This window comes from Megalops cyprinoides, chromosome 2 (assembly GCF_013368585.1).
Source record: "Megalops cyprinoides isolate fMegCyp1 chromosome 2, fMegCyp1.pri, whole genome shotgun sequence".
In the NCBI taxonomy this organism is placed as follows: Eukaryota; Metazoa; Chordata; class Actinopteri; order Elopiformes; family Megalopidae; genus Megalops; species Megalops cyprinoides.
In genome coordinates this window covers 52,542,354-52,558,546 of record NC_050584.1, presented here as the reverse complement: position 1 = coordinate 52,558,546, position 16,193 = coordinate 52,542,354, and the positions used below count along the sequence as shown (strand labels likewise).

Genomic DNA, 16,193 nt, shown 5'->3' with positions numbered 1-16,193 from the left:
TCGAAAAATCAATGTCTTGCATACATGGATTCATTGTGTCACACAAAAGCCTTTCCCTTATCTGCACAGATACACCCGCACTGTATATGCCTGCTGGAAGAAGAGAGCGAGACACCCAGTCAGACAATCTGTTTCACATGCTGAAAGACTTCATATTCACTAACAGGAGGAGGAGGGGGCAGAGAAAAACTAAAATTACTATAATTAGGTCTCAGCAGTTGAGAAAGGTTGTGTGAGGGTCTGTTCTAATACTCCACTGTGTGGAAAAAAATGGCCATTTGTGATTCACATCCTCATGGCATGCAGTTACCTGGAATGTGTTTCTAATCACAGAGATTCTTAAATCAATTCTAAAGACACAGGAGGACATCCACTTCACCACATTCATCCATAAGAAACACAACACAGCCAGAGGGTAATTACAATGCCTGGAGATAAATGTCTCTCCAATAAATGGCAAATGAGCCACTCTTACAGAGGGAGACATGGGAGCTATTCCAGTTGGCTGGTTTATATTCCCTGATAACACAGACTGTACATGTAAGCAGTATTATTCACATGATAACTCACTTAAGTAATGGCATTTTTATGAACCATCCTGAATCTAGAACGTGGTTCCAGAGCAGCCGGCCCCTGGGTATTTAACAGCCCATTTTATGAGTCATTGCAGTCGCCTTAGGTTTTTTTTTAAAAATTAATTGATTAATTAATTAAAATATGAATTGGGTCCTCTGTGTTTCCTTTAAGCTGCTGTTTTCCTTCTCATGCAGCATTTGTGTGAACATGGATACAAGCCTAACTTTGGGGCTTTGTAACAACCTCACGTTTTATTGAAGTCCTCACACCCAGATTGCTGCCTGTCACTGACCCTCATTGTAAAGAGGCAGGTCAGAAAGATACTGTAAGTACAGAGTTCATAGTCTGCCTCATGGAACATGGAACCTTCACAGTACACATGTAATTGCATGGACTATGTCTGTCTGTTTATCTTCAGTGACATTTCTGTGGTTAAAAGCCTTTGTGGTTAAAAGCATTTCTCAGAGAACCATACTACAGTGATGATGCTGTTGCTACCAAGATGGTAATATGTGCAGTAACATGCAAGTCTATGGTTGTCAAAGACTGTTTGCTTAAATTACCAAAGATTTTAGAAATGAGGATCTCATTTTTGTAGGTTAAAGGATACTTATCCTGTATGAAGAAGTGATCTAGCCTATCCAATGTTTTCGTGAATGTCATATTAAATTGAAACATAATTTGAACACATGGCATGTGGCAGGTCATTAGGGACCTGATGTGGGACTCCTTAGTGGTTCAGATGGATGGGGTGTTCACTCTCAGTGCATGCATAGCCATATAGACCAGACATAGCTAGTTTCTGTCTGGGCTGTCATTTGCCAATTATGATTTGGACAGAACCACCAACTGGCTGTGTCCTGTTTGGGTAGGGTTACATTACACAGGATTCCTCAGATCCCTGCTTTAACAGTACCTCCACACGTCCTGCCTAGTACCTGTAGGTTACTATCAGTCATCAGTGAGATACACTGAGATACACTCCTCCTCCAATGGACACTAGCCCTCGTGTGGTACGCTGCTTGACCTACTGTCAAAAACCTTCCTGTGTAGCTGTACGAGGAGTAGTGGTGAATTGAGTGGGGTGCGGCAAATTGGTAATCCCAAAGTGGGGGTGAAAAGAAGGGGGCTTTCCACAGAATGACACTGGAAGTCTGGCCTTAATTTGGCTCACTGACACAGTAATATTGTCCTCTCTAACAATGGGCAACAATTTTAATGATTTTAATGACTTCTTTCGCAGAGCTTTCAGACTTGATTCTGCTCATCTTGAAAGGTTATTAAATTTGCAATTATACAGAAATTGTCAGTGGGTACAAAACAGCAGTGAATTATATGAAAATGGCATTATACAATCCCCAGTGACTGCTTCTAAGATGAAAAAGTGCACAATGAATCAAGTTTACTGCAAACAGCCTTCATCGTATGGGGGAGGCCTGAAATAAGTTTCCAGTCCAGTGTGGTTGATTTGATAACATCATCAATTCAGCTGTCATTTCTTATTGTACGCCGGAAGAGCTCCTGTATCTGTGGGCTTGGGGAAGAATGGGATAAACCAAAGAGAGCTTCATTAAATCCACATTACATCGGCATCAGAAAGCAAACAGCAGGATATTTATGGAAGCATCATGGCTTCAAAGCAAATAAGTGACTGCATAAATAATAACTTCCATCTTGCTGCACATGGGGTGCAATCACATTGTGGCTGTGCTGAACGTCAGTCTTCATCAAACCAAGAGGAGAGGAGACTTATTACATGTTGTTCAAACAGACGCCTTCGATTTTCACGAAAGTAATAAGAGCTCACATTTTCACAGTGGAGGCAATCAATGGGGTTTTCATGCCATTTAATGGGAAGCGTAACCAAATCGTACTTAAATTTGCTCATCAAGGGTGCTGCCAATAAATGATTTTACCTGAGAATGATGATCCAAATTGCACGGTTGTCTGCAGCCTGAACTGAGTGATGTTTGAGGGGTGAATTACAAGAGAAGCCTTTCCCTCATGCACACCATCTCCCCAACCAGTCCAGACTATTTACACAGTAGAGACCTCGTGGGAATGAAGCACACAATACCTGCCTGTGTCCTACAAGGACCTGACAACCAACCTTTCTCCCCAAAAAGATGGTAAATATTTGCCTAAACACTGAGCACTGTGTAAATGCAGCAAACAAAGTGAATTCATTCATTGGACTCTGTGAGGGAGAGAGGTTATGGGCCTGGCGCAGAATGCCTTACCCACTGCCTTGCAGGTCTTGGTTACTGGGTCCATCTCGTAGCCCTCGTAACATTCACACTTGTAGTCGCCTTTGTAGTTGATGCAGATTTGGCTGCAGGCGTCCGGATTCTCACATTCGTCTATGTCTGCAGAGGGACATTGGAAAGGCATCAATAACAGCGCTATGATCCCAATAGCAAAAGGGGGGTTGGGTGTGTGGATGCTGGGTGTAGATGATGCGTGACCCGGGCCACTGCTTTTGTGTGTGCGACTCAAACTGGGAAAAGGGCAAGCGCCGCCGGAATGCCAATTACCTCCACATGTCTTCTTGTCCAGCAGCTTGTATCCCGAGGGGCATTCGCATTCATAGCCAATCCGCTTGTCGATGCATATGTGGGAGCAGCCGCCATTGTTGTCCGCACACTCGTTCAGGCCTGGGCAGGGACAGGGGGGTGGCGGGAGGGGGGAAGGGAAAGGTCAAAGGTCAGCACAGCCTGTGGGACTGGGGGAATGTGATAAATGCCATGGCCACCTGACAGTGAGTGACAAGGAAAATTTTCTTTCCCGCTCGCTGCGGTGCTGCGGCAACAGATTATGTGAAAGTGATGAGGTCTGTAGCCCTGGAGGTCCGTCTGCCTGCACCAACCACCGTGCCTTGAATGGGAAAGGAACGCTGTGCTTTCAATGACACCTAACGGGACTGCCCCACAGGTTCAACTGCATGCATATGTAATGACTTTTTTAAATTTCAGTAGTATGCCAAATGAACTATCATCCATCAGAACACAGGCCACTTCAACTTTAGAGTCATCCTTCCTCAGCCACATCTACATATACGCTGTACATACATATCATTACCCATGCTACAGTAAATTAGAGCAGCCAGTCCCCTACAGCTGACAGTGGAAAAACAAAGAAAAAGAGGCTCCGTTTCTCTGAGTAATATTCAAATGGGAAATTCAGACGTCATATCACAGCTTCCGTTCAAAGTCAATAAGTTCAGAGTAATTATCTCACTTTCTGTTTTTTTTTCTTTGTATTACTTTTGCTTGGCTGCATCCTGGTCTGATTAAATCCGGTGAGTTTAGGGTTGAACAGGTTGCAGAGAGCAGCAGTAATACCAGCGATAGACAAAGTGGGAACGTCGATCTGTGGTTTAATGAGATGCAAGCGAAGCTGATGAGAAGCCTGTCTGCCAAAGCTGCAGTAATAAGCCCCGCGAGGTTTGCGCATGCTGGAGAGAGAGAGAGAGGGAGACACGCAGTTTCTCCACGAGTCCTGGCCGCATTCCTCTCTCCCTAGTCTGCAGCACACCTTGGCTGTTCTTGTAACCGAATACCCGCGCTCTGGGGCTTGCTGCTGTTAAGCTCTACACTCTCACTCTTCTGGCTGTGCCCTGGATATCACACAGCTCAGCAGGCCGCGCTGCGCGGCAGGTGCCTTGTCTACTTCTATTCCTTCACTGGAGGGTCTGTTTCCCACGAGTGCCTCTGGGAAATTAACAATTTGGAGAACTGGCACATCATTATGTATTTTACATTAAAGTTTTAAGTGAGGGCCCGATTGCACCGTAGAGACACAGAGAGTGAAGGAGGAGGCTGATTTAAAAAAAAAAAAAACACAACCTGCCACTTTAAAAATACCAGCGGTTTCTGTTTATGCCAGCAAAGGCGGTCAATAATTTGCAATGTTTTGTCACAAATTATGGTGATATCAGGTGAATTTGCAAAAGCAGTTCATCTGCAATTTACAGTCCACAGACACACACAGGAGCCAGCTGGGAAAGGCTAGATGAGGGTTTGCCTTTGATCGTAACAAGCTTTGCTCAAGATTTGCGCAGGAGTGAAGATCCTGTTGGTCTGATACTACCCATTAGAATCAAAGAGAATACTAATGTGTGGAAAATGCAAGCAGTGCAGGAGCTTACCAGTGACAAAATGGGCCACTGACGGTGGTGATTAGTGAGAGAACTGATCAGGGACAGGAAAGACCAGTGGCAGAATTGATCAGTGACAGGGCATGCCAGTGAAAGAGGTGTTCTTACCGCACTCCTTCATGGGCTCATCGGACCAGTCTTTGCAGTCCTTGTGGGAGTCGCACACCCTGCTGCTCTCGATGCACTCGCCATTTTTGCACATGAACTTCAGTGGTCCTTCACACTTGGTCTCTGCAGAAAGGCATGGGGTGGTAAGGTTTAGTGGGGAAATCTGGTTATGTGGCTCAGACACACAATTAAATCTCAAAATGGAGGAATCTGTCATCAATGTCAATCAATCTGTGCACATTGGCGGGTATGAGTTCATCCATAAAGATACTAAGATACTAATGCAGTGTGATACACAGTCTCTGGACCATGAGTTAACTGCTGCTCACTAGAGAGGCCATCTTTAGATTACATCTAATGCATCTAGACTAGAGCAACGATAGGGGAGGACGTTCAAGCCATCAAATGAAAAAAAAAATTGATTCCAGGAGTTAACAATAAGATCAGGTGGAGCAACAATGCAAAACCCCTTCAGGATAGAATTTCTGCTTTCCATCTATGGTTATTCTGACAGACTTCAAAGACTAACCCTTACAAGGACCCTGGGAATCAAACACTTCAGCTAAAAATTTACAAAAACACTTTGGACAGCAACACAATAAAATTCTCAAGCGCGTTTCAGTATTCCTCATTATCGATTGGTGAGAAGTTTCAGGGTTAACTGCCTCTCCGGAGACACAGCACAAACAGAGCATAGACTGAAAGCAGATGGGTCCCTGAGGAGCCGATACCCACTGTTGACGCAGCCAGCCTCGTCGCTGTAGTCCGGGCAGTCGTGCACCTTGTTGCACTGCTTGGTACCGTGGATGCAGGAGCCATCCCCACACTGGAACTCATCCGGCCGGCATGTCAGCAGGGCTGCAACAGACACGGCAGAAATTAGGCTTTTTAACCAAAGCGAAGTTACAGCACAGTGAATGTGCATGCATTTTCCTCGTGGCTCAAACAACTTTCATTACACTAAACTGCACAATAGTTGCTGTTGCAGTTTCTTCCTCACTGATAAGCTTCCACTTAAAAACAGAGGTACACAATGTAAGGTATTTTCTCATTCCGTGACACATCCTTGAGGAGATAAACAATGGCTTAGTCTGTCATTTGTACTAATTCCCAGGGGAAGCAGTTTATTTATCTCATTTATCTTTTTCTAGTGCTCTGTAATTATTGATGTGCTGTACTTTTAAATTGCATAACCTGGGAATGAGAAAGTAATGATAAATTTTAGCACTGTTTGGGAGGTACTTTGGGATGTACCCTTGGAGTGTCCCCCAGCCCACAGCCACACACACACATATACACACCATGCATGCACACACAGGTGCAGATGCATGCACACACACAAATAGTAACAAGAGGAACCCAAATGGGAAATCTAGTGAGTGCTTATTTCTCCTAAAAAAGTCTTACTGGATGAATGAAAATAAGAATATTTATGGCTGCAATAATAAAACCCTTGAATCTAGTCAGCACTGGAGTGCAAGGCTGACTGTGAGGAAACCCAACCAGTGATGAATGATTTCAATATCTCATTTATAGGTGGGTCCAAATGAGCCATTGTTCGTCAGACCTATCCACCTTGAGAAGATATTTATTTCACTCACTAAAATCCCTTTAGATAATGGCCTCTAGGTCTGTTTCAGCATTTCTTCTCCAAGATGAACGCAGTACATGGCATTCAAAATTATTACATACTGAGAGACATTAAAAATGCAACAAATGATTCTGGCTAATATTTTTGCAAAACAAAAAGACATTTCAGAATGATTTACTTCTTTAACAGAAAAAATGGAATCACTGCCTATAATGAGGCACTTATTGGTCAGGAGCCGAACCCGTCTGAATGCACTGATGAAAGTGTCTGCTGACCTGGACATTGACTTTCCTGTCCTCTGCATCCCAATGACCTCTTCCCTTCTACCTAGTGGCAGTTGTGGCATTTGGTTCAGCCACAATTACTGTCAGCTTTCCCTGATTTTTTGTGCCCATGGTCACGGGTGCATAAACACGTGAACATTGACATGATCATGCTGTTCATTTGTACATCTGCAAAATGAACCGAACGAAATTACTTTCGGTAATAATTTATGAGTATGTACAGTACCCATGAGGAAATTACAGAGCCAAAATCCCTTTGTCTCATTTTTAATACCTCTCAGTAAGCCACAATAGATGATTTCGATAGATGAAACCAAAATTATCTACACACTACCTGACAGAACCCACTGAAAATTCCATGTTGAATAAAAGATGAAATTAGGCCCACTGCAGAGTTTTAAATAAAAAAACACTCCCTGGATCTGTGTTCAGATCTCTGTGATCTGATTATGTGTGGGTCTATTATTTCCTGCACCGGAACAAAGACGCATCTGTGTGCTGAGGAGGTGCAGGGAAATCTGACACATTTTCCATTACTGATGCTACTCCTTGGCATTATGAAAACAGTGCATAATGCAGAGTGCACAGGCCCAGAGAACCCTGCTGAACCCTGCCAACCCTTCTATTCAAGGGCTCTTAGTTGTTCCAGGACATCAGATGGTTGCTTAGCAACCCCACGGACACTCATGAGCCTCGCTGATCCGACGCTCCTCTAACATTACTCTGATCAGTTAATGACATCACTGGCAAAACCTCTTCACAAGCACAAGCACACTGCATAGGTACGCTCGGTATCTGTGCAGTCGGTGGAGACATGGATATTTATATATGGCCAAAATCTGCTGGAAATAGTCTGATCAAACTGCTCCCATCCACTTGGACTCACTGCTGAGACTGCAACTTACTGGGCACTTCTGTAAGAAGACTGTAGATTTATGGTGCCCAAATTGATTCAGGTAATTATGAAATATTTCACTTATTTTGGATACAAATGCTTCAAAGCATGAACATGCTAGTAAATATTTCTAGTCCAGTTCAAAACTTCTTCAGACTGCTCCACAGAGAAATCAAACTTCCCTTCATCACCCACAATATTAAATGTGCTAAATTAATGAATAAGAAACTCATTAATTTTTTTCAATTCTACTGTGCATTTGACAGACCTAGAGAGAGACTGCTGATATGTTCCATTTTTTTTTTTTTACTTCCAGCTACAGTAAGTCAATGAACAGATGTGAGTGTGATACAGACTAAGAACAAAGACATTGTAGATGCAGAAATAAGAGAAAAAAGCACCAAACATAAAGAGGTCAGCACAATCCGCTGAGCCTGTGCGTGCTGGCATACGGCAGACAGCGGGGACTTACGGCAGCTGGTCTCGTCCGACTTGTCCTTGCAGTCGGCCTCCCCGTCACACTTCCAGTTGAGGTGTACGCACTCGCCGCTCCCGCACTGGAACTCCCCGCTGGCGCAGCTGGGCTTCTGGGGCTCGGTGCGGCGGCCGCAGCGCTCCATGGACTCGTCCGACTTGTCGGCGCAGTCGGCGTCCCCGTCGCAGCTCCACAGGTGGGGGATGCACTCCGAGTTGTTGCAGCGGAACTCGTGCTGGCCGCAGGCGGGCGCCGAGCACTTCTCCTCGTCGCTGCCGTCGCCGCAGTCGTCGTCCCCGTCGCAGTGGAAGATGGGCGCGATGCACTTGCGGTTGCGGCACTGGAACTCGTTGGCAGCGCAGGCCTTGGCATCTATGGGGAGGGGGGGGAGACAAATCCAGGTGGAGGAGTGAACTGGGGTGACACCTCAGGCGGGTTAGACGCTGTCTCATCCTTCCTCAATAACCTTATCGATTTCATATGCTGCCCTCAAGCGCAAAGGCTCAGACTTCTAATGGATGTTGATGATAAAAGTTTTAGTATGCAGTCATAACTGCCTAGCCCAGCTGTAATAGGGTCAAACAACACTACAGGAATGATTGCCTGAAGAGCTATGAATGCACTAAATTTTACATTTTAATGGCTCTTCATCTATGGATTCTCAGCACTTAGCATTGTGCTGTAAACTCTTGTTGAGGACGCTATGTTACACAGCATGCAATGTTACATGAAAAACTGTGGTTAAAACTATGACATTAGCATAGTGGACCTGTTGAGAACATCTTGTCAATTCAATCTAATTCTTAAAGGTCAAGCATGTCTGCAAAGGCACTTCAGTCTATGACATATTCTGTAATGTAATTCATATTCTGACTCTAAGCAGCGGTAATGCTAATAATTACAACAGCCAGCAAGAACTACAGCTATTTCATTTCCACTGATCATTTTGTGCTTTAACTATTTTGTCTGAGGTAAAGCCTATATGCACAATGTATAGACATGAATTTACCATCTGACAAATCAAGCAATTTACATACATTCAGTTACAGCCATTTGTTTCAAAGGTACCAAACACATGTAACTTTAATCCTAAAAACATATTCTTAATATATATGGACAAGGGACAGTCATGGGCTGCCTAATGGAATGGGAGGGGAAAACAAAGGATATATAAAAGTCATATGGTTTTTTTTCAGGGGGAAAAACCTTGCAGTTTAATGTTTGTTTTGATGAAGAACATGCGGTACTGTAGAGATGCAGCAGCTGCTCACACCAGAAGCACCTAACCTTCCAGGTCATGTTTACACTAAACTGGGAAATATTGAAGGCTACTAGTCCTGTTTCCAATGATTTTTGCATTGTATTCCACAGAGAGCCTGGTTAAGCTTAGGTCAGCGAAAGCGTCTGCAAAATAAATAAAATAAATGTCAGGAGGGACTGCAGTCAACTTCTAGAGGTACATACAGGAAGAAGACCCCCTCTAGATCTGACAGAATATATGGTATCAACCTGGCCAAAACACACATGCAGAAAGAAGGTCTCTCCCTCAATTTGGAGAAAGCAGACAGGTGACCGTCTGCGTTTCATTGTTTGATTCATTAGCTTCCCGTCTGCTCTGGTTTGCGGAGGGTTTATATGAGCGAGGGATTAATTGCATGGAGGGAGGTGTGTTTGTGTAGAGAGGCCTCAGCAAGGAGCACCTTGGCTTGTAAACCTGCTGCTGGCTATTTGTTTTCCTGGGTAAGTGTTTTCCCTTCCCCGAGAATTGGGCTGTTCCATAAGCATCCAGCACACGCTCGGCATCCATCTAAATCCTCTCAACGTTCCCCTACAATGACGCTGACGGCCACTCAAACATACAGCGTCTTAACCTGTGCGACAAGCATCGCTTGGGTGCCTGTGCTTTAAAATAGGTGCTAGCCTGTGAGACAGACCAAAAAGAACCCATTTCTTCAGATATGTGGTTTTTGAACCGCAGTGTTAAAAGCACATTCAATGTGATGGGCCATGAAGTCTGCCGTACAACAGGGCCTCAAACAGAGCGCGAGGGGAAACCCAGTTGGACTTCAAATTTCACAGCGATAAAGACGGGCAGGGAAATATCAAACAAAGCACATGCCACAGATGGCCGATCGGACCAGCAGCATGACAGTCCATCCAGCTCACTCTCCATTCAGACAACCCTTTGCAATTTCAGTCCACTCAAAATTTCTGATTACATCTCTGCCAGAGATCTGTGACTAATCCCAGGAAGTGGTCCTGCAGGGATCTCAGACTAATCCCTGGAGGGTGTCCTGTAGAGATACTCTGACACAGGCGGAGAGAACACCAAAGTGTGGCAGACACCAAAGAAAGGCATCCCAATTTATGAGGGTGAGCTTCTTCATACTCTTGCCTAGTCCTGGACAGGTAACAGAAACTGCTGCAGGCAAGAGAGCTTTGGGGGGAATGTTAGCCATTGGAAACAAGAATGCACTTCAAAAGACTTTAAACAACTTCTGAAGCATAAACAATGTGCTCCACATTTATGAGATTCAGTGGGTCCTATTTTTTAGAGCATGTTATTCAATGAGGCACCCTTATTTAGCAGATCAGCTTTTGGTCGACTGGCATGCAATGCTCCAGATACACTTTGCATCAGGTGTGGATTCTGTAGGCAAGTGAGGCTGCGTTCGTCCGCAAGGGCAGAACAAAATAACAAGTCTGTTAGCAACGCTCAGTGGAGCCTTGTCTGGACCACACACTCCAAGCTACACTGGCCGAGCAAACACCTTTCCTTCAACAGAACATACTCCAACAGAATAGCTGAATTTTGCATCTCTCTCAGCCTTTGTGCCATTCAGCAAAGAAGCAACACGTAAAAGAGAGGTACTCAGTCAGTCTGTATTACCCGGATATACACACTGTCCAGATGCACACACTTCTATCCATAAATAATCATTTGTCGAGGAGAATACACTGTTCTTTCAGTGTACAGTGCACCAACTTCTGAAGTGATAACAACTAATGACATAGTAAAGATATATTAAAGTCCTGGAAAACAATTTGACATGTGCTCTTTTACTGTACACATCTAAAAAAGGTAAAAAAAATCATTCCAGTCCCTGGTTTGCTCCATTAAAAAGCAGAATTTGACTTTAGCTTCTTTGGACACAGAGTTAATGTACCATTCACTACAAGGCATCATTACACTTACTATAATATCATTAAAGCAATGAGCATCAGAGATTCACCCCAGGGGGGCCCATGCGCTGGTGACAAGGAGCATTTATGATGTATGGTTTCAGGAATTGGAGATGACAGTGAGTCACTAAGTCTGTAAATGACTGGGGATGTTTGGGCAGTGTTTCTGCCACATGTTTGCATATGACAAGAGAGCTGGCGGGGTCGTAAATATCCTGAGAGAAGAAGCATGGAAAAGGACTGCCAGGCAGTGCTCTCGGAGGTGCAGTTGTGTTTATTGATGCCATGATTGAATTAAGGCTTTTAAGTGGAGTCTTCATTAAGCACAGTAACCGACACTGATGCAGTGGCAGAGCAGCCAAATCGGCTCCCCTGCCCCGGGTGAAAAATGAAATCCCCAAGAGTCTGAAGGCTGTCCAAGCCTCCCGAAAAAAGACCTAACAAACAGCAGTAACGTAAAAAGGACCCGGGTCAGGGAGGGGAGGGGCGGGGCGGGGGTTCAAATGGTCCCGCAATTAAGACGATCAGAGGTCTCAGTGATATGTGCCAGTTTGCCCCAGCATCTTCATCACTCTGTCCATTAAAGACACGGCCGCCACCCCCCCGGCTGACGGCTGCCCCGCCTACATCGATGCGCCGCAGTGCCGGGCAACGAGCGGGCCTTTGTCGTCCCCCCCCCCCCCCCAACAACCCCCCCACCCACCACCTGCCAAGAGCGAGCCGAGCTGATGCCTGGCTGACCTGCGGATCCTGCTGGAGCCGGTACAACTGATTCACGCATTCGCTGCCGCTGTCACTGTGCCTCTCTGCTCTGTCAGGCCTGCTGCTAAATACCACGCTCTCTCTCTCTTTCTCTCTCTCCCTTACACTGCTCTGTATTAATATTCACTGCAGTGCTGCAGACAGTAACAGCGCAGACAGGACTGTGAATTAGGGGGTGTCTCTCCAGTCTCCTGCACGCAGGGCTCTGATGCTCTCCCTATTCACAGTCTCGTTAAATAAAGAGCTGCTGCCTTTTATTACCCGGACCCCTTATTTACTGCTCCGTTTCCCCTTCAATGTGCTGAGATGTTCATTGCGCGTTTAAAATTTGAAATGTGGACTTTTCGGATATATTACCTCTCTGCATAAGTTACAATAGCAGCGGATCCACACTGAACAGGTTCTTTAGGGTTTTCAGAATTAATGTACAGACAACTGCAGGTCGATGGGAGATAAAAGACAGGCTGTTTGTTTAGCGGCGTGGGAAATAGCCCCCCCCCCCCCCCCCAACCCTTCCACATGAACTGAATGCGATTTGATTTGGGGGTGTATTCTGAAACAGTTTTCATCTGCTGCCAGTTTGGAAAGTGGAACTGACTTTCATGTTCAAATTAATCTAAAGGCTCTGGGCTGTTTACATGCAAGTTCATTCTCAAACCGAGTAAAGAGCAGCTGCCCACAGTTATGGATCACTACTTGCCCTTGCTTCGGTTCTAAAAGTAGATACTGGCTGCAGAGATGAGCTGGCTATCAGGGCCAACTGGACAATCCATAGCACAGAAACAAACATTAACTATATCTGAGCCTTAAACCCAAACACCCTAACTCACATTCCTGCAGATGAATACGATTATATCATAAAAGTGATTAATCACAGAATATGAAAAGAACAGTATTAAGAAACTATAAACTACACCCCCACTGCCTCCTAAATGAGAATATGCCACAAAGTGGAGGAAACTAACACTTAATGTAATCTGTGTAAATATCCACACATCAGCATTAATGTCAAAACTGGTATATAATTAATACCTTTCACAGGGATGCAATAACCAAAAAACAAACAAAACAGCAAATAACATACATAACTATTGCATGGAACAGACATAAAATCAATTCCACATTACATTCAGTGAAGAAAAGAACATGCTTACTCCCAAAGCATGCACTACTGAAAATTAATCACAAGGCAATTTAAATGGATGAGACCACGATGCACATATTCCTCTAAAAATAAAAGTAGCTTAGATACACATATTTTAGTGCAGGTACACCGAACACTATAATGTTTTGTCTTTTCCGAATGAAACTAGGATCCACAGTATAATGTTCATATATCTTGGTAACTTTTCAGGGGCTGGCAATTTCGAGCTGGCATGGATGCAGCGATGGCAAATTAGGATTGGGAGCTATTGCAGCAGCACCTAAGTTATAAACAAAAACAGCCTGGAGAAAGAGAGTGTGCCCCTAAACCTATTACACCTCCACAGTCCTGCTGTGACAGGCTTAGAGATGGGGAGCCAGGGGAAGCCTCACTTCACAGGCACACCCCCTGCAGTCCTTACGCAGATTTGGGCTACAGCACTGAATTTCCTCTGGGTTTATTTAGGGGCTGGATGGTCCCCTGAGCTTTCGGCTATTATTAAATAATAGGATGTAGAGAGTGGGCAGGCTTGATTGCACTGGTTTCGCAGGGCTCCAGTCTCTGCCGTTAGGCCTCACAGGTGCTCCAGTGTTGGACGGTTGTGCCACGAAACCCTGAACAGTGACAGCTGTCAAAAGAGGATCTGACATCTGATAATACACACTCTCTAATTTCTGAACAAATTTCCATTTAGCAATGGTCACTGGACCCAGAAAGGCATGCAGTAGATTATTCATAATACAAGAACAACAATCTTACAGATAATCCCACCAAATTCAATACACAGTTTCTTTAGGATGACATCAATACAGGCAATTCTGCCTTTGAGGGAAACACCACGACTGCCTATTCCACACTATGCTGAGCCTCCGCTTACTGACACTAACTACTTGAATTAGGTTAGGTTCCACTGACATCTATACAACCTATGTGTAGTTGCATTGCCACTGACCCGCCCTAGCTGTAGGTTACATTTACCAAAAGTGAGCCGGAGGCAATTTTACAGAAAATTGCTTCGGGCTAATGGTACGTTGGCCGATCCCAGGTTCAAAAATAGTTTTGACCTGGGCCCTGGTGACTCTAATGAAAGTAGGCGAGTTTATCTTGTAAAATACCAGAGCTATAATGAGTCTTTAACAATTTCTCATATGCAGGCATGCAGTCTGGACAGAACGACCACTAACAGCTGAGGCTCAGGAGGAAAGAGGAGGTCTGCACTGCACCTGCCTCTTTGCCAGTGCGGGCTCAAAATATCGGACTTCCCACTGAAACTACGGTAAAATCACATCATTTCATCGACACTCAACGCACCATGTCCTTGTTAAGAGCAGAATACAAAAGCCTTTTTTTTTTTGTTCAAACAATCCTGAGAAAGTCCATGATAATATTTTCTTTATTTGTTTGTTACAAAAGTTTTATGGGGCTATAGGCATGGATGTACACCTACATTTGGCAGCTGCTGTTGGCCCAGAGATCCCATGGGCCAAACGTGCTCAGCTGAATAAGCCATCTCTCCATACATGCCAGTGGTAATTCATGGCATTTAGCCGCAGTGCAGGCTGCCCTGCTCACCTCCTGGGCTTTAGCCCTCAGTCCTCCCAGCCCGCTGGCTCTGCTGTATGCTCTATAGTCTATACAGTATTTACTCCCAGCTAAGCAGCACAATCTTGTTCACATATCATCAATTCTTCACACTAGAAAAAGAACAAACATTTACCTCCTGTGCTGTATGCTGGATTGGCATATAATAAGCACCACTTGCTGCAATCTTTCGGCTGTGGTCTTGTCAAAACAGGAATAACAAAAGCGCAAGTGGTCAGATTTCTTCCTCTATAAGTTAGTGGGCAAATTCACAATTTTCATAAGAAACTTAATTACTTTTTTTTTTTCACAAAAACATAAGAAAGGTAGGCACGTGTAGGTAGTTCCAATGAAAACATGTTTTACGCCACGGAAGCTGACCCAAAACAAGACCTGCTCTGACCTTTTCTTAAAAATAAATCTATGGTGTTACTCACACCCTGCACCAGACAGAGACTGCGCTCTGAACTAACTGTGTCTGGGAAAATTTGTTGAGCTTGTCATGGCCACCAATTCCAGCCATTACAGTTAGGCGCCTTCTGTGAATGTTCCTTTTTCCCTTTGGGTGGGGGAGGGGTTGTATTGGCTAAAGAGACACAGGAGGCAATTACTATGGATTAAACATTTGGCCATCTCACCTAATATATTTGCTATTTATGAGATCTTTGTAATTAGAGGCCTTTTTCCATCTTTGCAGAATAATGTGTGTTAAAAACACAACTGGCTGTGCAGTCCCTGCGGGCTGGCAGGCCTGCTGCCGACAGGAGCCGCGCCTCTCTGGTGAGGCAGAGTTAAAAGCACCACAGGGAAAAGCAGGAAATAAAATCACATCTGTGAACTCGCCTATAGCTACGCAGAGATGGCCATGAAAACCATGGTGTCCAATTATCCTTAGATAAACAGCAAACTGTTAAAAAGGAGGAAAAAGAAGTACATGCAAGAAAGAACGCACATCTACATTATAACACTAAGCACTCAAAAAGACCCTAACATTTTTTTTTCCACCCTGAATTCCACCGAAAGGCTCAATTCTTGGCTCTTTCGATGAGTGTGAACGGCTATTAGCCTGGAGAGAGATTGTGTGTGGTAGCCTTGGTTGGCACCCTCTTTACACACCTTGGCAGGAACACTGTACCCCTGGGCAAGCAAGCCACACAGAACCCAAACAGCGACCTAACATGGATCTTGTCTCTAGAGGAACACAGCACCTCACTGACATTTATCAAAGGGCAGGAGAAGCAGCTCAATGACAACAACTGCATTTTGATCAATATACCAACCCAACCTCCTATAGGACAATATTATTTTAAGAGTAGCCCACAAGGAAAATCCTGTAGGTAAGTTTGTATATGCAAGACTATTTCAGGAGCATGAGTCAAAAGAGCTTCTTTTTCTATGGTAACGATGGAACTAATGAAAAAATGTTTTAATAATTTGA

At 44.4% G+C, this 16,193-nt stretch overlaps 1 protein-coding gene across 6 annotated transcripts in view; it reads right to left on the bottom strand.

The window, feature by feature from the left end:
* The window catches only part of lrp8 (low density lipoprotein receptor-related protein 8, apolipoprotein e receptor), a 107,835-nt gene that overhangs the window by 21,198 nt on the left and 70,444 nt on the right, over positions 1-16,193 (bottom strand). For all 6 annotated transcript variants that reach the window (XM_036516379.1, XM_036516387.1, XM_036516392.1 and 3 more), the window contains exons 5-9: positions 8,083-8,457; positions 5,576-5,698; positions 4,841-4,963; positions 3,111-3,230; positions 2,817-2,942 (exon numbers count right to left, since the gene is read on the bottom strand). In XM_036516379.1, coding sequence (XP_036372272.1) covers positions 2,817-2,942; positions 3,111-3,230; positions 4,841-4,963; positions 5,576-5,698; positions 8,083-8,457 — 867 coding nt within the window. The remainder of the gene's footprint in view (positions 1-2,816; positions 2,943-3,110; positions 3,231-4,840; positions 4,964-5,575; positions 5,699-8,082; positions 8,458-16,193) is intronic.